The sequence below is a fragment of the Lolium rigidum genome, chromosome 7, assembly GCF_022539505.1.
Source record: "Lolium rigidum isolate FL_2022 chromosome 7, APGP_CSIRO_Lrig_0.1, whole genome shotgun sequence".
Lineage (NCBI taxonomy): Eukaryota > Viridiplantae > Streptophyta > Magnoliopsida > Poales > Poaceae > Lolium > Lolium rigidum.
Window position 1 is genome coordinate 128208188 of NC_061514.1, and position 22957 is coordinate 128231144.

At 47.9% G+C, this 22957-nt stretch overlaps 1 protein-coding gene across 1 annotated transcript; it reads right to left on the reverse strand.

The window, feature by feature from the left end:
• Window positions 1-17709: 17709 nt before the first annotated feature.
• LOC124670061 (ultraviolet-B receptor UVR8-like) lies at window positions 17710-22757 on the reverse strand. The gene is made up of 11 exons (XM_047206574.1): window positions 22519-22757; window positions 22028-22361; window positions 21794-21875; window positions 21114-21269; window positions 20398-20571; window positions 19935-20006; window positions 18843-18914; window positions 18597-18715; window positions 18408-18493; window positions 18257-18309; window positions 17710-18103 (listed from the first exon to the last, which is right to left on the reverse strand). The coding sequence occupies exons 1-11, from the start codon at window positions 22598-22600 to the stop codon at window positions 18017-18019; spliced, it is 1317 nt and encodes a 438-aa protein (XP_047062530.1). The 5' UTR covers window positions 22601-22757; the 3' UTR covers window positions 17710-18016.
• Window positions 22758-22957: the final 200 nt, after the last annotated feature.

Below are 22957 nucleotides of genomic sequence, written 5' to 3' on the forward strand. Positions count from 1 at the left end.
TATGAAGAAGAGGCCGAGGAGGACGAAGGTGAGGAGGAGGTCCAGGAGGAGCTAATCGAGGCCGACACCGGCGTGACCACGACGAGGACGACGACGCACAGGTGTTCCGGTGGCACTCGTGGTCCGAGGTGGATGTCTTTGGAGGATGAATGTCTCACCGAGGCATGGAAGCAAGTAAGCTTTTGCCCCCTCACCGGTGCCAACCAAAATGGAGCCAAGTACTACAAGCACATCCTCGATTCCTTCAACGAGAAGAAGAACTATAGTGAGTACGCCACCATTAACATGAACCGGAACGAGGGCGCCCTCTCCCACCGTTGGAACATCATCAAGGCATCGTGTAGCAAGTTCCATGGCTACTATGAGAAGATTAAGAAGCGGCAGGAGAGCGGCAAGACGATGGTGGATTGGGTATGATCTACGCAATCTTGTTCATAATGATACATCTTGTTTCATATCTTGTTTATTATGATCCATCTTGTTCCATATCTTGATGATCCATCTTATTCCATATCTTGTTTTGCATCATGTATTGTTAGATTCTCCAAGCCCTCGAGATGTACAAGTTCAAAAATGAGGACAATGACTTCATCTTCATGCATTGCTTCAACAAGCTACAAGGTTGCAAGAAATGGGACGACCTCCGCCTCATTCTACACAAGGACGGGGTAGAAGGGACGGTGGATCCTGCCGGCGCCTCCACCGGGCGCCCCATTGGCAACAAGAAGGCCAAGGCCGAGAGGGATGCGGCGCCGGTATTGGCCGCCATGGACGCCTCCCTCGAGAAGATGATCATCTCATTCTCGGTGGAAAACAAGGAAGCGGCAGATAGGGCCGCCGTCGTGTGGAAGGCAATCCTCGACAAGCAATACATGAAGATCGAGTTGGAGAGGGAGAAGGTGGAGGCAGCGAAGGTGGAAACTCACGCCGCTACCATGAAGGCCACCAACGAAGCGACACAGCTTTTGTTGGCCAAGATGTCCCAAGAATCCAAGATCTTGATGTCCGACATGGAGAAGATGGACCCGTTGGCGCGGGCGTGACACGAGATGTATCGCGAGCGCATCGGCCAAGAGGTGCTGGCGGCGCGAGCTACGTCGGCGTCTCTCCCGGCACCCTCCACGTTCATGTCTCCGCCGGCACCCTCCACGTTCATGTCTCTGCCGGCACCGTCGACGTTCACGCCTCCCCCGGCGATCGTGGATCCTGTTGCAGCGACGGAGCTGCCGTCGGGGCTCGCCGACGATGGGGAAGTCATCGAGGTTGAGCCGCCCCTGACCCCGTTCATCTGATCAGTTGGCTTGGAAGCCGAAGTTCCTTTTTGCAGCCGGAGACGGCGATTCGGTGAACGTATGTTGGCCCAAACTTCATATTCGAAAACCTATTCGAATTTGGTGGTTGTGTGTTGGCTCTAACTTTAAATTCGTAAACTTATTCGAATTCCTATGCTTTTGTTTGAGTTTTCAATTCAAATCATCTATTGGAGTTGTCGTATGGGGTATGCCGGTGTGGGAGCAGCTCCCCCAAATGAAAGATGTTGCATCAGCGTTCTACATACGACAGTGCCGACGCTTCTGCCGACGACTATATGGCCGCACCGGTGGAAATGCTCTTACCGCTGGGCTAATGCTTCGTAGGTTGTACATCTATTGAGGAATTCTCCATCTTGCACAAGCTGCAGCTACCGGCCATTTTGTATCGCTTCCCTAAAAGGGATCTATAAGCACCTAGCAAGGACCACGTGGTGAAGGGAAATGCCTTTTGCTTTGTTTGTTTATTGCCCTTCAATTACAACACACTACTAAAAAACTTTTTTATTTTTCACGGCATTTGACCTAGATTTTACATTATCTGCTCTGTTTGGTTCAGGTGAATGCCAAGAATGAACTTTACGTAAAGGAATAAGAAATTTGCACTCCTGATCGTTTGGTATATATCTTCAGGTTTGCGATATATTGAAATGTGTGCCCACATAAGATTTGTATTGTCAGATGTTGGGTAAATATTCGTATTCGGACATTTGATTGCTCTTCTCTTTTTTTATCTGATTGTGCATGGAAAGAGGAATCTTGAGTTAAAATGCTGATTTCCTAAGTTCCTAATACTTACTGCCAATAATTGCTAGCAGCTTTTACACACTAGACTGGCTTTTCTTTTCCGTTAAAGATTAGAGGGGACATGACCAAACTAGCAAATAATGTTTGTGTTTAATTAGATCCGTAGATGAGTACCCGAAGCAAAATAAATACCTTTTAGTTTGCTTATACAACATCATGGGACGATCATTTTAAATTTCTGTCTTCATTCAGTAGATGATCTACATATGTTGTCCTCCATTATAATGCGTTTCTCTCCTTCAATCACTGCTTGAATTGAAACTAAAATGTTTGTGGTCTTCCTTGAAATTCAGAAATCGTCGACCTGATAACGATATATGAATGTGCTTCCATCCAATCAAGTACTTCAGCTCGGGTGGACCTTCCTTTGCTACCTAATCGAAACGGTTTTTGTTCACTTAGAAGATACAAAAACTTTATGTTATGCCCAAACTGCGGACACTATTCATTTTTCAATGTATATACTATATACCCGTTTGTCTTACTATACTTTTTATATGCTATTAGGTATTGCAGTCTTCCTGACTATGATATCATTTTGTCTTTTTAACAATATGGGAGTGCATTCTCCCAATGTATATGTGATCCTTGTTTTATTGGTTATATTATCCAGGTTCACGCTTTCTACATTAATTTTATTTTGTATCATATATTTCCGCTGCAACACACGGGGTATTATCTAGTAGCTATAGTTTTTCACAACTTGGGGTGTATTTCTCTTACTAGAGATCGAGTAGGCCTGAAAATAAAACTCAAAACTCGCGAGCTAAACGAGTAGCTCGTGACTCGATTGGAACTCGATGTATAACAAGTCGAGTCGATTTTCAACTTTTATCGTTAAACGAGTTTGATCTAAATATGACGAGTTTACCTACCTCACGAGTAGCTTGTTTAGCTCGCTAAAAATCAGTATTGGGTTATAGAAATGGTCAATCAGCGCCGGGAGAAAAAGCCCTCTTCGGAGCCATGGCGACGGTTGCGCGTGCGTGCGGAACCGACGAGTGGAGTGGGGACTGGACTGGACAGGGGCAGATCCCTCCCAGTCCACATTTAATATGACGCCCGCCTCCACCGACAGCTGGGCACAAGGGGGACGAGCAGGCGAGCAGGCGGACGTGACTGACGCTGTGTGCCATCCGCGGCCACGTAAACCTAGCTCAAATTTGAACAGGTTTGCATCGTCTCGGACACCGTGGCAATCCGCATTTGTGATACGGGACCGCGTTAGACCGCGGATTTATTCAGTTGGACCATCCGAACGCGCGGACACAAGATGGATGGCCGCGTTTGTAACAGTGTTGGGGAGGGTAGATGGGCGTGCGGATCTACCGACGGAGCGCAAGGACGGCCGTTGGAAACGTACAAACTAAGCCTGAGACCGCACGTACGTAGCTACATGCGACCGGCGTCTCAGATCAGGCCACCTCCCTAATTGTTTCGTCCTCGCGCGCGCCTGGCCGCCTGGATTCGATCCACGACGAGGTACCCTGGCTGCCGCTGCCAGGACTCAGGAGCGTGATTGTGATTTTGGTCGGCCGCGCGCAGTGGGAGTGGGAGTGGGTGGGTAGCGCACTCGCGCCACGCCGCCACCTATCGCGTGAGCCGCGACGAGGCACGCACGCATTTGTTTGCTCGTGCGAGTCGTGCTTCTTGGGAGGGAATGGATGGCGAGGCGCGCGACCCTGCCAACCGCGGTGAGTTGGAGGCTACCTAGCTGCGTGGGGGGCGGCTCTTCTGCCAAGAAGAGTCCAGTGGCGACCGTACGTGACTTGATTTGGGTGTCAGTGTCAACGTCTGGTATAGTCTAAGAAAGTTTCAAGTACCAGTGTTACAAGACTTTGGTTCATCGGCACACCATGCTATTTGTGGTGTGCTGTGTGCGTCTGCACAGTACTCCCTCCATTCACAAAGTTCTAGGTTTAGTCGAAGTCAAAGATTTGTAAAGTTTAACCAAAAAACGAAGGAAATAATATCTAATGCATATTTTAATACACTATATTTTGTATTGCATACGTTGAATGCCTTTTTCTAGATATTTGGCCAATCTTTACAAAATTTAACTTCAACTAAACTCAGAACACGAGGTAATCATGAACGGAGGGAGTAACACTTGTAAAAATATCTAAATCTTTTTATAACAAGTGTGTCTACGATACTATAAATTTCGGACCTAAATTTGATCTATGCATACTTCCTCCGGCCGGTGTATGGGTACTACGCGTACGCCTAGATCATTATTTTTTTGGCGACGCAGACGCTGGCGTCAGGGGACCAGAGCGGCGAGGAGGCGAAGTGGGGGAATGGTAGGCGCGCGGCGGGGGTGGTGGTGATGCAGGCACACTGTGTTAGAAGGCTCTGCCGCGGATGCCGTTGCAAGGAAGGTGAAGTCTTCCATCTTTCGTCCCGGTCTCTTCGATAGCCTATAGACAATGGGTACCTACTACCTCGCCTTTGATGTTCATCCGCCTCTCTGTCTTGACAAGGATATGAAGACAATTCGGTTGGCTCGTGGCGTGCCGCTCGGGGCTCGCTTGCTACGAAGTAATAGTGATACTTGCTATCTGTATGTATGACTAGTAGGTTGTGGCCTGGGAATTGTCAGTCTATATTGCTCCCATTTAAAACTAGAAATATAATATTTACATTACATATAAATTCCTCACTTTTGCTGATCTGCCTATTGTTTTACTTAAAGTTTTTGTAAATCTTGCTACTTGAAATTGAAAGTTACTAATTTAGTACTACAATGTTAGTGCAGTTTTCATCCGTTTATTACATATGTTGATTGGGTGTTAATCCAAAATCTTAAAAAGTGAATGGGATTCGAGAAGAAAAAAAGAAAACAAATAAATAAATAGTCCCTTGATTCATACAGGTAAATAATATATATATATAAGTATTTTTAAACAACTTTCCACCTATTACATATGTGTAGCTTTTTTCTACAATTTTTTCGCATGTGATAGATGTAATTTTTTTCCAAATCTTTTGTGGTTGATTTGAGGGAAAATGCTAATGAACACGAGTCCACGTGTTCCATTTGCAAACTTAGACATCACTTTTGTTTTAAAAAATGCTCTAAATGATTTTTTAGAGTATGGATAGAAACATGTCTATGAATATTTCTATAGCAAAAGCTGAAAAGTAAAAAAGGATGGATAAGTAGCGAAATGATCAAATATATGGGTTTACTACCCGCAGATTTCAGTTTTCATTATGTGATGAATTTCGAGGATATTCAAAGTTATTTTTGAAAAGAACCCTAGAATTATGGGAGTTCTATAGATAGATATTTACTTATTGCATCTAGAATATTCATGGATAATATAATTATTTAGGATTTGGATATTACGGATAGCATGATTAATATGGTTTCCATTTGCCCAACCAACGGTATTGTAAAGGGGTTTATGTATGTATATAAAAAAATATACATAATAAGGTATAGGTATCACCCCCACCACTCCATTATTAAAATATATAAGGTATACTTTATTTCGCAAACACAAGGGTTTGACCAACAAGAAAACAATTACTGACATTAGTTTGTCTGAAAAATACTTACGTATGAATGTGATTTTGCATATCATAGATTATCTATGCATATAATAGTTTATGTGATAAAAATATGACAATATAGTAAAAGTACTTACTTTTGAATATTGGTTGGAATTAAATTAATCACACATGTATTGATGGAGTAATTGTTTGTAATTGTTTGTAATTTTTTGTTAATGAAACTGGATATGTCTTATAGTTTGAAGTAGATTCAGTAGATACTAAGAAATGTGTGGTTTCCTAAATTTGTCATATGGAATAATCTTTTAGAGCTGTTCCAATGTGTAAAAACACTATGTTTGTGGAAATATATAATAAAAAATCAAGAAATAATAATTATTTTTATTAGTTTTGCACAAAATGTACCTCCTATTATTTGGCGGAAAATAAAGTTTCACAAGCATTCTTATTCCCCTAGTGTAGACATCGAAGCATAGGCATAACTAATGTAATAAAATGATTGAACTAATGACAATGTCAGTAGTCATTCTAACATTCATTTATTTCTATTTAAGAAAGAACGGCACATTCTTCCGCCAAAAGTGACATGTTTTCCCATTGTTGTTAGTTTCACTCTCTTACCATCGTATTTATTTTTCAAAAATTGTAAAACAACTTGGATAGTCCTTAGTCGTTCTCATAGTGTCACTTACGAGTTACGACATAAGCCCACAACGAGATTTTTTCTCTTTCTCTATCCGGAGCGGTGTTGGACAACAATGTAAATTGATGGATCTTCGCGTTGAGTTATTCAGATGCTACCGGATAAATCTGGAAGTACAAGACTTGTCAAAAAAAAATCACGTGTTGGAAAATCGCCTTTGCTCCATGAAAATTTAAAGAAGTCTCGAAATGCATGTGTGTGGTCATTTTTAAAATTAAAAAATTAAATCATGGAATTTAGTATTTCACTATGAATATTTTCTGCATATATTCCGTCTGCATGGTCTTCTACAAATTTTGCCATATATTATGTTTGGTTGTAACTTATTTTTTCTCATTTATGGATTGTTGACTTGGAGGAAAATACTGGGAAACTACAATCCACAACTAGTTGTAGGTGCACCCCATATATTTTCATATCACACTTACAAGTTTTAAAAAATAAAACAAAAACATAGATCTAGATTGTGTTGTATCTTTTGTACTCGTGATGTTTCATCCAAAAATATAACACCATGTGACCAAATGATGTCTGAATAGTATAGCCGTATAGGAGACTATTCACTTATGTCTTCTCTTTTTTGCACATATCACATATGGTCATATTTTGACACAAAATTTTGCATGTGCATAACATATAACATAACCAATGTTCATGATTTATTTTCACATTTTCCAAAAATTCAGAAATGTGACATCTAATAATAAGATCCAGACGCAACTCGGAAATACTGATCAACGGGAAGCCCAGATTTTTTCGATAAAAGGAATATATTAATATCAAAAGATACCAATTACACCCAGCCTCTGCAGCAACGCACCACCCTAATGGCCGTACGGATGCACACAGCAAAAAAAAGAAACAAAAGTCTCGCTACAGTATCTCGGGCCTAACAACAGCAATACATCCACCGCCAAGACAACACCTGAAATACAGACTCAACAAAAACGACACCTTCAAGAAGGGAACAGTGCTCTAACACCGTCGTCGCCCGATCAAAGATCTTAGGTTTTCACCCTGAAGATAGTCCCCGCTCTCAAAACAATGCCTCCAACAAGGTCATTGCCAGGCACAACTAGTTAAGACCAGACTTTGGGTTTTCACCCTAAAAGGTAGGACTCTGAACTTCACCTATGTTGTCGCCCCCACTTTCATACCGCTGCTGTGAAGCCCGGAACACCAAGTCAGTTCTATCTCACCACCAAGATCCGACCACCATTGCTCTTCCACCAATCTTGACTTTCTCCGCCAGCACCATGGAAAGAAAACAAGCTCCATGATATTAACGGCCAACAGAGCTTCGAAGCGCTCCCTCTGAAACCAAACGGTCAGATAAAAAATATGGGTGCGCTCGACCGAAAACACCCAATCCAGCAATCTTCAGGCATTGATCGCACAATGAATTTCACCGACAGGACCTTCCGGAACACGACAATCCAGCAAGCTCGGTGGGAAGAAGCTTCCGAACGATCTTCACTTGGCGCGAGAGAAACCCTAGGACTGCCACCTTTATTAGGCAGAACGACAGGCCCCCTAGCCGCCGCCCGCCGGCAACCTGCTCCGCCGCGGACGCCGCACTCTACCAGCGGCCATGAGGCAGCAAAGAGAACGGCGACGACCAAGCAGGGTTGACCCTGACCAGACCGGCCCAACCATGCAGCGAAGAAGACCGGATAGGCAGCACGGGAATCACCCAGATCAAGATCTGGAGTTTTCCCCAACGGCACCCAATATGGCCCAGATCTTCACCGCCAGTCAAGGCGCCGTCGGAGGAGAGTCTCCGCCACCACCCCGACCAGGAGCGCCGCCGTGGTCGCTGCACGCAGATGAGCCGCCACCACCGCCCTAGCAGCCATGGCGCAGATCTCCGGCGTCCACCACCCCAGTCCACCTTCGGGGGCTGGGCCCGCCACCACCGCGGCAAGGGCCGGCGGCAGCGGCGGCTAGAGGAGCAGGCGGAGGGGGCTATAGGTGGCGGCGGCGCGGTATCGCCCCGGTGTCGCCCTAGGGAGCGACACGGGAGCCACCGTCTAGATGTCAATGCCCAAGCAGATGTACACACCATAAAGCATAAAGTCTACTTTAAACCTTCAACTTGTAGACCTGGGTGTAATCAAACCCTGAACTTTCAATCCTTGAAATCGGCACCCTGTAGTTACGGATCCCGGTCAATCTCAACCCTGTAGCAGCTTAGACTGGTTTGTCTCACCAGGAAAAAAGATCCCGACCGAGAATCGGGCGTTGTATGTAGCGATATCACCTGCCCACATGTTATATTCATCTCCCATCCATCTATTTTTAATTAACTCTTACTCTGTAGTGAAAGAAGTACACACGCATTGGCCGGTTAAGAGCATCTCTAGCGGAGCCTGTAAATGAAAACTGCGAGTTCAGTTCACCGAACTCGTTTTTACGGGCCGGAAAACCCTTGTCACAGAGTAGAATCCGTAAAACAGGAACTGAAAAACATAATTTGAAATGTCGCGGGTAAATTAGGCGATGATCATATATATAGATGGATTTGATGCTCCCATTGAGCATCAAAACTTACATAATTCGAGAAATTAAACCTAAATTACTTATACACCGGCGTGCGCTACTTAGTTTAAGAAAAATGTGGCCTAAATAATGGCCTATGCACGCGGCGGTGCTGGTGGTGGCGGAGCTTCTCGGCGGCAGACGGCGTCGACGCTGCCGTGGAGGAGCTTCACTCCTCGTCGGCATCAAGCTCTACTATTTCGAGCTTGGCGCGGCAGACGCGCTCCTCCCGGCGGGCCGCCTCGTACTCTCGCACCTGGCGGATGGCGTCCGCCTCCTCCCAGCGGAATCGAGCGCGGGCCTCAGCCTCGGAGATGGCCTTCGTCTGCGAGCACGGCCTCCTCCTCGTCGGAGTCGTGGACGTAGTCGCCCGCCGAGAAAGTGGGCGACCGCGCGGGGAAGAGGTCGTCATCATCGCTGATGTCGGCGATGGGGAGCCACGGTGCGCGACTTGATACGCCGGACTAGGACCCCTCACCGGCGTTGGCGTACCTCGCCAACTTCCCTGGGAGCGTGAGCCCCTATTTCGTCCACTGGCGGGCGCTGCGCTTGCGCGCGCCCTCCGACATGTTCCATTTCCACCGTTCCGCATCGGTGCGGAACACGGGGGGACGCGGCGGCTGGTTCCTGCCACCCAATCCGGCGCCGCGGCCTGCTGAGCCGCCATGGGAGGCCATCGCGGCGGAAAAGAGGGTGGAACCGGTGGCTGCGGCTGCTCGATTGCTCGCCGAAAAATGGGGTAGGCGGCGGCGGAGCGAGTGGAAGCGGCGGAGGGGAGTAGGGTTTGGAAACCGAACTCCCCTTCGCGGCCCCTTTTAATACAGGGTGACCGCGCAGTTTCTCGAGGGCCCGAACTCGTTATACGGGCCAAGCCGCGAGTTCGGGCTCCGTTTTGGCCCTGTTTTGGCAACCCGTATAACCGTCGGGGTTTTTCAGTTTCCGCCCAGTTTACGGGCTCTGCTAGAGATGCTTTAATTCAATTGGGAAGGGAGAGGTGTATGCTAGGTTGCAAGTTCGTGCCCCGTGGGCGGGGCACAAAATCCTTGGATGATTTGAGGGAGGGATTTCAGAGCATCTTTATTGTGTTTCTTAAAGCGGCTCCAATATGCGCTGAATTGAGTATTTGAGGGTGCCGTGATTGGGGCTGATGACGCGTAAAGCACACGCCCGTTGGGAACCCCAAGTGGAAGGTGTGATGCGTACAGCAGCAAGTTTCCCTCAGTAAGAAACCAAGGTTTATCGAACCAGTAGGAGCCAAGAAGCACGTTGAAGGTTGATGGCGGCGGAGTGTAGTGCGGCGCAACACCGGGATTCCGGCGCCAACGTGGAACCTGCACAACACAATTAAAGTACTTTGCCCCAACGTAACGAGTGAGGTTGTCAATCTCACCGAAACTTGCCGTAAACAAAGGATTAAACGTATTGTGTGGAAGATGATGATTGTTTGCGAAGAACGGTAAAGAACAATTGCGGTGGATTGTATTTCGGATGTAAAGAATAGGACCGGGGTCCACGGTTCGATAGTGGTGTCTCTCCCATAAGATAAACAGATGTTGGGTGAACAAATTACGAGTTGGGCAATTGACAAATAAAGAAGGCATAACAATGCACATACATATATCATGATGAGTACTATGAGATTCAATCGGGGCATTACGACAAAGTACATAGACTGCTATCCAGCATGCATCTATGCCTAAAAATTCCACCTTCAGGTTATCATCCGAACCCCCTCCAGTATTAAGTTGCAAACAACAGACAATTTCATTAAGTATGGTGCGTAATGTAATCAACACAAATATTCTTAGACAAAGCATCGATGTTTTATCCCTAGTGGCAACAGCACATCCACAACCTCAGAAATTTATGTCACTGTCCCAGATTTAATGGAGGCATGAACCCACTATCGAGCATAAATACTCCCTCTTGGAGTCACAAGTATCAACTTGGCCAGAGCCTCTACTAGCAACGGAGAGCATGCAAGAACATAAATAACATATATGATAGATTGATAATCAACTTGACATAGTATTCAATATTCATCGGATCCCAACAAACACAATATGTAGAATTACAAATAGATGATCTTGATCATGATAGGCAGCTCACAAGATCTAACATGATAGCACAATGAGGAGAAGACAACCATCTAGCTACTGCTATGGACCCATAGTCTAGGGGTGGCTACTCACACAACGATCCGGAGGCGATCATGGCGATGAAGATACCTCCGGGAGATGATTCCCCTCTCCGGCAGGGTGCCGGAGGCGATCTCCTGAATTCCCCGAGATGGGATTGGCGGCGGCGGCGTCTGCGGAAGGTTTTCCGTATCGTGGCTCTCGGTGCTTGGGGGTTTCGCGACGAAGACTTTAAGTAGGCGGAAGGGCAGATCGGGAGGCGTCACGGGGCCCCACACAACAGGGCCGCGCGGGCCCCTTGTAGGCCGCGCCGCCCTGTCGTGGCGGCGCCCCGTGGCCCCACTTCGTTTCCTCTTCGGACTTCGGAAGCTTCGTGGAAAAATAGGCCCCTGGGCGTTGATTTCGTCCAATTCCGAGAATTTTTCCTTACTAGGATTTCTGAAACAAAAAACAGCAGAAAACAGCAACTGGCTCTTCGGCATCTCGTCAATAGGTTAGTGCCGAAATATGCATAATAATGATATATAATGTGTATAAAACATGTGAGCATCATCATAAAAGTAGCATGGAACATAAGAAATTATAGATACGTTTGGGACGTATTAGGGGCGCGTCGCTTTTCAGTCTCGTTTTCTAAACAGAAATTTAGATCTTTAATTTTAACCTAAAATGGTCGAATTCATTCAAATTTGTTATATATTACATGCATTTGAACGAAATTCGATGAAATTTAAACCTAAAACTAAACTCCATGCAGACACAGCCGATTTGAACGAGATCGACGAGCGGCATGCCGGAGTCGCGGCGATCACGTCGTCGATGCCGCCCCTCTAGGAGTCTGTGTCGTTCAACGATGCCATGTACGCCACACTGTACCTCGAGCAGTCCTCGGGGTTGTCGCTGCTGGTGATGAGGCGTTGCCGACGGAGGCCTTCGCGGCCTCCGCAGCCTTCTCGTCGTCCTCCTCCTTCTTCACCTCCGGCTCCGGGACGAGGAGGGTCCTGCCGCCGGAACCCGCGCGTGTCTGCTGCTTCGGCGCCGGTTCGCGGATTGTGATTCCACCGCCGCTGCTGCGCCTCCGATTTTGGAGCGGCGTCGCGTACTCGTTCTTCACCTCGCGCTTCGGCACGATGTAAGGGCAGGCGGTGGGAGCAAATGGTGTGTGGAAGGGACGTGAAGGAAGGAAGGAGGGGTCGCCTCTTTATACATTGGCGGCAGGCAAATCGGCAGCAGAAGCATTGGCCCTAATTACGTCGGTGCGGATAGCCACGCGGCCATGCGCCACGAGACGCTTCACTGCGTCGCCTAGGTAGGCGACATGTTTAAACTTCCGTGTCAATGTTTACACTGCGCCGCCTGGGCCGCCACTCGCGACGCGTTTCCACGCTTTGTCCGGCGCGCCCCCCTTAGGGGATGGCCTCTTTCGCGCCGGACAACATATTGGACCGCGACGGGCGAAAAGACCATTTGAGACGTGCGACTGGGCCAGCTATATATCCGACGCACCATAAAAAAATTTAAGGACCGTTTTGAGAGACACAACTGGAGATGCTTTTAATATACATACAATCCCGGGAAAAGTCGAGGTTGAACCTGGCGGCATCTGCTCCTGGCGGAAGTCCAGCTGCTATTGGTCCACGTTTTGAAGTAGGGTCACCACAACACAAATGCCATTTTCTAAACAAGAGGTATATACATGCAAATACAGTACGGTTGGACCAAGAATTAAAGCCGCTCTGCACACCGGACATGAGATCCACAATCACATGGGAACAGAGTTTCTCCCTCATCGAAATCATCCTCTCTCTCTTCCTGGTTTGTCTCAAAGTGGCAGGCTGCAGCCTGCACGGCACACAATCTTCGAGCTGTCCGCCTGCGCCACCGTATCTTTCCCAGGCACGACGGGCTGGTCCGGCCGCTTCTCGGCGCGCACGGGCTGCGTTGCCTCCGGCGCGTCGACCCTCGCTGCGCCACGGGCGGCTTGCGGCGGCGGCGTCAAGTGCTCCCTCGGCGGTTCGAGAACGCCAGCTGCGGCCGTCCGTGCGCACGGCGCCGCGGCGCGGTGCGGCGCCGGCGGCAGCGAGATGATGCGCTTCCGGTGGCCGCCGGCCGGCCGGCGCGGGCGGCGTCTTCGGTGTGGGCGTCGCCACATGCCGGCTCGGCTCGTCGGGCTCCGCGGTGCGCGCCTTCGCTGCGGCGGCGCCGCGCACGCGCCGGGCCGCCGCGTCGTCGTCGTCGTCGCCGGCGCGGCCGCGGGGGCCATGCGCGGTGTGCGGGTCATCTCGGACGCGTCCCGGCCGGCGCGCGGCCGGGATCGGCGGATCGGCCCGGGCCGGCCTCTGCGGCACCTTGACCTCGCCCATGGAGCCGGCACCTCGACCTCGCCTCCCGCCGGCTCGGCCGTCGGGCTCCGCGATGTGGCACAACGGCACCTTGACCTCGCCCACGGAGCCGGCGGATGCTAGAGCGGACCCCGACGGCGACATGCATGTGCGTGCGGGCGGGGAGCGGCATGCGCGAGCGTCGGCCGTCTTCGCTAGCGCGGACGGCGGTGGCATGACGAGTGGAGGCGGCATGGGCGTGCGGGCGAGCGGCATGGACGCCGGCCGCCTCCTTCCAATAAAGTTGGGGATAGACGTCGGCCCCCTCCTTCAAATAGTGTTGGGGATGCACGCCGGCCGCCGCGGCTCTCCCCATCTCCTCGATTCCTGCGAACATGGCGTCGACGGCGAATTCGACCATGGAGCTGAGCGGCGACGGACCATCCGGGATGGCATGGCCCGCTGCCACTGCATGCACGAGGCGTCGTATCGCAGGCTGCGAGTACTGGCAGAAGCACTTCCTTTTTAATCATTCTCTCTACAAAGTGGAGCCCACACGCATGTATTCCTGCTTCTTTCAACCAACGATACGCAAATTCCCATCTCCAGTACTGGGCCCCACTGACATTTCTGGACCAATGAGACACCGAGTTGGTGCGGGTTCACATGCCGCCCGGTTCTGAAAATGCACTCTCTACAATCCCGTAGCTAAGCTACACGGACAACACAGGAGCAGAGCAAGGCGACATTTTGAGCTGCTCAAGGAGAGATTGACCAAGCGACCCACGACAGGTTGCACAGTGAGCAGCACCATGCTCCAGAGCTGTCATTTCCTCTCGCCATGCAGTCGAGGGCAATCTCTGTCACTGAGTCAATTCTGGGTTAATGAGTTAATCCCGGTTGGGGATCTTTCAGCCAAACTCATCCAAACCGACTGAGGGTCTAAGAGCGAAGTACTGATAGAGTGGGTCGGTTGATTATAAGGCGTTAAATAATATATTTTAGGCTGAGTTGGAGGAGAGAGAAGAGGAGAGAGAAGGGAGGTGAGCTCTTATCGATAGCGAAGTTTCTTACTTGCGTGCTCTAGGCGCTTGTAAGAGTGAAATGTGGGTCATATATTAGTAAAGTCTTACGTTCTTATAGCACATTGTATACGTATTAGCTATATGATGATTACAAATAATATAACATCTTGTTATAGCTAACAGTTGGCTATACTATTGGAATTGCTCTAAATTGACCTGGATCAATACATCTAGGGTGCTGATTTCTAGGATTAGAAGTTCAAGGTTTGATTAGATACCCTCTATGACTTAAAAGTTTAAAATAGACTTTACTCCACCATAAACGGCCGCCAGGAGGCGGCGCATGGGTAGATCGGCGCGCAGATCTACCGGGAGAAGGCAAGGACGGTAGCGTCGGAGGTCGGTACGTGCGTGCCGGCCGTTGGAAACGTACAAACTAAGCCTAAGACCGCACGTACGTACGTGCACTGGCGTATCAGATGAGGCCACCTGATAATTGTTTCGTCCTCGCGCGCGCCCCTGACCTGAATTAACGGCCTTCCTGCCGGGGCCACCATCCGATCAACGACGAAACAGTGGGTGGCGCGCGGTTCGACATCTCCACCGGCGCCTCCGATAGCTGCCTCGATAGCTTTTTGGGAGCCAGAAACGAAAATAGACTTGCACCGGCGCGCCTATTTTTAGAGCTCAATAGAATCACCGGCAACCCCGTGCCGGCCCTTTCGCCAAGGGCGCGAATCGGGCGCGCCGGCGCCTTGCGAGGCTGAAAATTTTGGGCGTGGGAGCCACCTGTCATTGACGCCAGAGCGTCGTGTGGGATATTTTACCGCCACGACGCCTGGCCGGAAAATCTCCCGCCACGGCGCCGCGCGGGAAAGTCTCCCGCCACAACGTCGCGCGGGATGTTTCCCGCCTCGCCGGCGGTCTATATTATCCCTCCTCCCCCGCCATTGCTGCAAAAACACTAGAAAAAAACACAATGTGGGATTCGTGGGAACAGGCGGCGCTAGAGGCGGCCGTAGAAGTGGTGGAGGCGGACCCGTAGCTCGCAAAGTACGAGGCGTGGAAGGAGGCGGCGCTAGTGGCGACCGTGGATGCCTACGATGCGGGCGAGCGGCAGCGCCAGGAGGCGGAGCGACGGCGCCATGAGGAGGAGAACCGGGTGGCGCTCGAGGAGGCGGAGCGGCTGGAGTTCCTGGAGTCGCGGCGGCGGCGGGAGGACCTGAACCAGCGCCGGTTGGAGGCGCGACGGCAGAAGGGTTGGGAGGAGCTTGCGCTCCGGCGGTTCTTTGCGGGAGGAAACGCATCGTCAGGATGAAGTCTAGTAGGCGCGTCGTTTGGCGGAGATGCAGCTCCGGCTACAGAGGCAAGAGTTGGATCACCGTCGGCGGCGGGAGGAGCTGGAGCGGCAGCTGCATCAGGAGGCGGTGACCGTGGATAGAGCCGCCTACTTGACGTTCGTGACGGAGAGATCAGCGGGGGATTAACGACGGAGGAGCAGGGTATAGAACATGAGAGAGAGCTCTGGTCGATCGTCCACCTCCACAGAGCCGGGTGGGCAGTAGGTAGTAGGCTAGAGAAGCTGGTTTCAAAAGTCATCCGGGGTTGAGGAGTGAATAATGTTTTACTCGGATTTGACCAAAAATATTATTCATTCCTCGATCATGAATGACATGAAAATGAAACTTTAATATGTAGTATGTAATTTGGGTGAAAAAAAAATTCTATCGGGACCACCTGTTTAGGGGGCGTCGGTGTGGAAACGGTTTCCCTAAATAGAGGATGCAGTGCCGGTGCTCCCCAAACGGAGGTACCGACGCCCCTGCCGTCGTTTATTTAGGGGCTACCGGTGAAGATGCTCTTAGACTTGGACATGATGGTGATTTTGGTCGGCACGCGTTTGCTTGCTCGTGCTCGTGCCTCGTGGGATGGAAAGAATGGAAGACGAGGCTCGCCGGATGGCGACGCCGCGACCGCCAACCATGGTGAGTTGGAGGCTATTGCTAGCTGTGTGGGGCGGCTGTTCTCACAACTCACAAGGAGAGGCCCAATGGCGTACGTACGGCGCTCGGCGCATGATTTGGGCGTTTGTCTGTCTCGTGTCGGCGCGGATGCTGCTGGGGCATCGTCGGGTGTGGGTCGCCGTCAAGTTATGTTTATGGGCCCGCCTCTTCTTCCTAGTAGAATAATGACGTCAGCGTTTTTTTATTGCTGTTTCTTTTTTGTGTTATTCACAATCTAAACGTTTGTCCCAAAAACCCAAAAAATAATTTTTGATAATTTTTTTTCCAAAATATGAACAATTTAAATTTTCGAATATTTTGTAATCTGAATAAATTCAAATTCTGCATTAAAAAAAAACTCTGTTGTAACCTAGCTTGCAACTTGAAAATGTCTCAATTGCAATCACACTTGCAACTAGAGAAAATATCGGATGCAAACACACTTGCAGCTGAAGAAAATCTCGATTGCAGCCACACTTTTAACTGGAAAAGATTTTAGTTGAAGCTCGACTTTCAACTGAAAATCTCAATTGCAACCCATTTATAACAGAAAAGACTTAGTTGCAATCCCACAAAGAACTGAAAATCTCAGTTGCAATGCAGCTCATTTGTAACTGAAAAAACTCAGTTGCAATCCCCACTTATAACTGAAAATCTTAGTTGCAACTCCACTTGCAAATAATAAGACACGAACCATGATGCAAATTTGTTGGTCTGCACTAAATTCCATAGATTTGTTCCCCATATAGGTTGTTGGGTATGTAGGATTTGAAACCATATAAATTTTCCTATGATCCAATTTGCATGCAAGTCCATAGAAAAAACCTAATGGATTTCTTTGTTTATTTGTACACACAATGCTTCAAAGTTGAAGCCTTGTTTTCCTCAGCAGAACCAAACGACATGTTTCCCAAACTCATGTGTCTTCAATTTCGGTAGCATTCAGCATGTCATATGTGTTGAAGTATGAATGATATGTGTCGATTTCTATCATTGCTGATTTTTTTATTTGAGAGAAATAGTGCGATTTTTAGAATTCCAGATTCTCCTAAAACTAAAGCTTGTATCCAATTTGAAGGCCCTATACCAATTTAAAGGTTGAAGCTACAATTTTGCTAACCAGATACTAGGTTCATCCGTGTCATGAAAAGCAAACCCATACATGTGTACTGCCCTGTTGACCATTGGTCCCAAACCATTACAACCGCGACAAACCGGCTTCCCAGTTTGCACACGGATTGGGTTTAGATCAGGTATAGACCGTCAAAGCGGCTAAGCACCTACACCTATTACAACCACTCATTGACTGCAGACACACGCAATCAATCAAATAACTAAAGAGAGATAAGAACGAATCACTTATTGATTGCACCGTCCAAGCAAAGTTTCAGATGCAGCTATCCACACATTCAGAACGCAGGTCCAGGCTGATTCTGCTAGCCACCTCTAAGAGGTGCACTATACACCGTTGCTCCTGAGACACATCATCATCACAACGCCAGGAGGTCCCGCCCAGAAGAGCACTTCAGCGGAATACTACACAGAAAAATTGGACACCACTAGATGGGAACTGGTGAACCAACGCACAGAGGCTTTTGGATAGTGGTACTAGGGTTAACTTAACGAGGTACATAAATGATAGGTCGTTGAAACTAGGATGACACGCGCATTCTCTTTACATCGTTCTCGGGTACGCTTGCATCCGCACCGTTGCCGCTGGCTTCGCCCAGCTTTGGAACCTACAAATTGACACGAAGCAATCTTTAGTGACAGTCCTACATTCTACCAGATGATCTATCTCTATAAGAGTTTTGTCGGTCGACTGTTTGTAGAAGAATATCAATTTTCTCGAAAGGAGAAAGAGGGTCCATGTATAGTACGCATGAGCTCACCTTCTCATCAGGAACAAGAGCATATCTTTCCGAGGGGGAGACCCAAACTTTGGCTGAAAACATCACGAAGCACCATTAGTAGTCTGTCTGAAAGGGTGCATCTGCTAGTATATGCAGGCATGCATCGAAGAGAGACAGCGTCGCTACCAACCTGAAAATGGAACAGCTGTTGAAGACTCCAACTTCTTGCAGCCAGAACCGTCCAGGCTTAAGGCATCAATCAGCTTCGGAGTATTCCTTCAGGATGGTACAAGATGATATTTGTTAGTTCACATTATTAGAGGTGATTGAGGCTACAAGTGCTTCACTTGGGAAAATAAATACATTCCACAGGAACCACCTGTCAACTATTTCACCATGACCAAGTTGTCCACTAGTACCCCTTCCCCATGCGAAAACATTTTTCTTTTCTGTAAAAGCAAGAGTATGCCTCCATCCGCAAGCAACTTGGGCAACTTTCTGCAGTACCATCGCAAGAAACAGCAATTGGATATTATATCCACAAGAATCAAGAACCAGCTTTGGGTATAAATATGTTGGTTATGACTTCTATGATTCATTTAGCCCTCCCAGAAACATGGCATACCTGTTCATCTGGAAAATTAATCTCCACTGGGGAACAGTGATCCTCAATATCGCCCGCACCAACTTGTCCAAACTGCAGACGAAAATATGAGACAGTCAGTGAAAACAACGATACAACACCTGGACAAGTAAAATACACCTGAAACATACTACGTGAAGCATGATACATCTAGGCGTTCTGCAAATACCATCAGTTTTAAGAAAGGTATAGCTGGAATTCAAGCCAAGCTCAGCATGCAAGTTTCATTGAAAAAAAAAGTAACTGGATCGCAGAATATCACTACACCACTGGCTGTAGAATTGTGACAAACTTATCAGATGACCACATGGACAATCAAATGGCTCAAATCTGTGGATTTTTCAGAATTCTATGCATTATGGATAGTCACTATCATTAGTAAGGTATACGTATGGTATAACCGGATCCTATATGTACTATGCCTCAAGGCTGTATCAAACCATGAAAACAAGCAATTGAAAGGAATACATGTATCCTATCTGAAGTGGAGGAACTTGAGCGAACAATGATTGATTATCCAAGAGATCCATCATGCGCATAGAAAAAAAAAATATAAATCACATTCCAAAACTCGACTGGTCAAGTTGAAAACAATAAAAAGTTCATCTTGTTTTTTCTGTGTAAAGGAACCATCATGACATGACGCTAGCAACCAAATGCATACACAAAATGTGTTTACTGCTCGGCTCCAAATTAGAGATCACATTACGAGTAGCCTTATCTTCCAGAACTTGGCACCAACCTTTGATGGCTGGAAATTAGAACTCAAGCAAGAAATTTGCATGGTTATACACTAGGCAAAGAACAAAAACTAGCCCTCTTTCTGAGTGGTCACAATCCTTGATGTAATTATCTAAGTTTCATCTTTTGGGGGCTTCTGCCCTGTACATATAATATTTTTTATTGTTTAAAATACTATCAGTAGGATCCATCCTAGTTCCTACTGTCCTCTCTGAAGTAAAATGACTTTTTAGAATCATGAATAAAACTATGCAACAAATATTTGGTTGGTAGTTTTAGTAAGATACCAGAAATGGGGTACAAAAAGAAAGATGCACATAGATAAATGGTGACCTTGTTCCATCCCCATCCATAAAGCTTTCCATCTGATGTAAGTGCCATTGTATGCCTCCATCCACCTGAAATCTAAATCAGCAGAGTGCAAGTATATAAAAGTTATAAACCTTCTTCCTGAATCTCAATAGCAATCAACACATTTGCACTGAAAATATGCAAAAAGAGAACTTGATAGGTCTCGAACGTTAGTCTTGCACGAGGAACTTTTTAGGGATGAATAGCATATAACAGGTTCCAAGTTCTTTACAAGACTACAACAGTTAAAACCAAATTGCATAGCCCTACGGGCTAACATGTGCATATTAGCATATGCATTGCAGTTGCAGTTGCAGATCTCAATCCAACAAAATAAACACAGAAAAGTAAGTAAATATTTTAATAATTTGTTAGTATTCCATGGCAAGGATTGAGAAAATGCTATGTAACTTCTTTTAAGAATGTTGTTGGTATTAGCTAATACCTGGGATGTAGAGCTATCTTTTAAGGCATCTACTTTGTGTGGAACTAAATGATCTTCAAAATCACCATGTCCTAGTTGACCATATTTGCTCCAACCATAAGTGTACAAACTACCAGAGGAGGAAACAGTAATGGTATGACGCCATCCACATGCAACAAGCACCATCTTCTCTTCCTACACGAGAGCAAATAATAAGAACATAGACAAACCATGAAAGAGAACACAAACATAGAACATAAAATAAACAGGGGAATAGTAAGAACAAACAGAGAAGGGACAACTAGTGCGTTCCATAGCCAGAACTTTAAAAGACAATACATGTGTGTAATTTCAAAGACAACAGTAACCTGCAGGATGACTGGAAAACCATATCTAAGCTTCCGCTAATTGTCCCAACGAACTATCTGTATTCTAGAAGTCCATCTAGGCAAAAGATTCTTCTGAAAGTGTTCCCATTTATAACTATTAAACGTGATATGTGGATGGTACTTCTTCAGGCTTGAAGCCAATTCTAATTTTTAGAGATGTATCCTTCAGTTCAACATCAGCACTATGATAACACTAACAGGGATATGGTGGTTAGCTGACAATACAACTCCAGAACACAGATAGAGATGGCAAGTTCTATTTCCATTCACGCACTGTTGAAGGGAACAGTGGGAGTTTATCTGTGGATCTCAATCTTCAAAAAGTGATGCCAACTATAGATTACTTACCTCTACCAAAGATACTTTTTCAGGAACATATCGGTCATTACGATCACCAAGACCCAAGTTTCCATATCGACCCCAGCCCCATCCATAGATGTCGCCATCTTCAGTTACTGCAGCGGTATGCTCAGCACCAGCAGCAATCATCTTCACGCAAATACCCTACACAATTTTTTGGACCATTAGCTCTTAATAGCCGCACACATCATGTAATAGGCGGGTCAGGATGTCCACATTGTCATTACATACTTGGAACTTGTGAAAATACATTTTCTCATGTATAGGCGAGAATACTTGAAGGTTCATTTTTTTATCAGTAATGAGGTGTCACTTGCTGCTGTTTGCATCAGATAGTGGTACCTAAGCATAAATGGTGGAATGACCACTCCAATAACATGAGAGGACCGAAACGTACAATGTATAATCTGACAATCTAGCTATTGTAAGGTACAGGGATGTTACTGGAAAAGACTTGCACTAGGCTATATACAGTATGCTACAAATCATAGCAGCGATTTTCCTATGGCACACATCCTTACAGACTTACAGTTACAGCAACAGAATCAATCAAAGATTCTTGTCACGGGCAAATGCCAAAGAGCGAAAGCTGGAACAAAAAAAATTCCTTGTGGCATGTAGCTGCGTGTGTTATCTAAAAATAGTAGTGTATAAGAACAAGACTTTACCTCAAAAGCTTGTATCTTTTGTGGGAGCAGGGAATCTTCAGTAGTTCCAAGACCGAGCTGACCGTTTTGGTTGCGCCCCCAGCTGAAATAAACATGAATCAGAAGTTCAGAATAAACATAATTACAGTCTGAACTCTGCAAGCGCAATGCAAATGCTGCGATCTGAGGAGCTGATCCCACGAGGCACCAACAGTGAAGTACACCGAATTAGTATGCGCAGGTATGAAGCCTCACCTCTGCACTTCACCGTCCATGGTTACGGCGAGGCAATGGCTGTCCCCGCACGCGAGCTGCTTGATCTGTATCCCCTGCAGCGCCTTGACGGGCTGCGGCGTGAAGACGTCGCTGGAGTTGCCGTGTCCGAGCCTCCCGAAGTCGCCCCAGCCCCAGCTGTAGACCTGCTGCTCCTCCTCGGAGTATGCGGTGGTGTGGTCGGCCCCGCAGATGACGGAGGTGATCCCGGGCGCGTCGAAGCCGCTGATGACGGTGGGCACGAGGCGGTCCTCGGCGTCCCCGTGGCCGAGCTGCCCGTCCTCGCCCCTGCCCCAGGAGCACAGCACATTGCCCGCTGCAGCGAAAACAGCGCCCGTCGGTCAGGAGAGTAGCAGCACGATCCACACTACGGTTCGTCCCCGAAACACAGGCCGCTCGACGAAATGCTCCCCCCACCCCAAGAACAAGAAAAGGAAAAGGAAAAGAAAAGGAAAGGCGTGCGATTGGCTCACCGAGGAGGGCGACGGAGTGGCTGGCGCCGGCGGAGACGAGCACGACGGCCGGCGGCGCTTCGTGGGCGGCCGCTTCGTCCATCTACCTACCTGCCTACCTTGGCCGCCGATCCGGGCTCTGGCACTGAACTGAGCTGGACCGGCGGCGGGATGAAATATCTGGCCGCGCGGGCACCAATAATTAGATGAGGTGATAATTACACCGAGCGGCGCGATGTATGTCGACGGCGGGCGGGCGGGTGATGGAGGGAGGGCAGGGGCGGAATGCGCGGCCGGGAGGCGGGGTTTTAAGCGGGGCCGGAGCGAGGCGGCCGCGATAGGATGGGCAACCTGCCGGTATTAACTCGCTAGCGTACAAACCCCATGTGCCGGTGACTGAGTGAGTGGTGAGAGCTCGAGGCGGGGCCTCCAGCGATTAAGGGCGGGACGGGGAGGTGGA

What these genes read in the sequence shown, in the direction of transcription:
- LOC124670061 (XM_047206574.1), bottom strand. Translation starts at nt 22,600, where the DNA reads ATGGACGAAGCGGCCGCCCACGAAGCGCCGCCGGCCGTCGTGCTCGTC. An exon ending in AAGATAGCTCTACATCCCAG is followed by an intron (nt 20,007 to 20,397) that starts GTATTAGCTAAT and finishes CTGCTGATTTAG; the next exon opens with ATTTCAGGTGGATGGAGGCA. An exon ending in TTAATTTTCCAGATGAACAG is followed by an intron (nt 18,716 to 18,842) that starts GTATGCCATGTT and finishes ATGGTACTGCAG; the next exon opens with AAAGTTGCCCAAGTTGCTTG.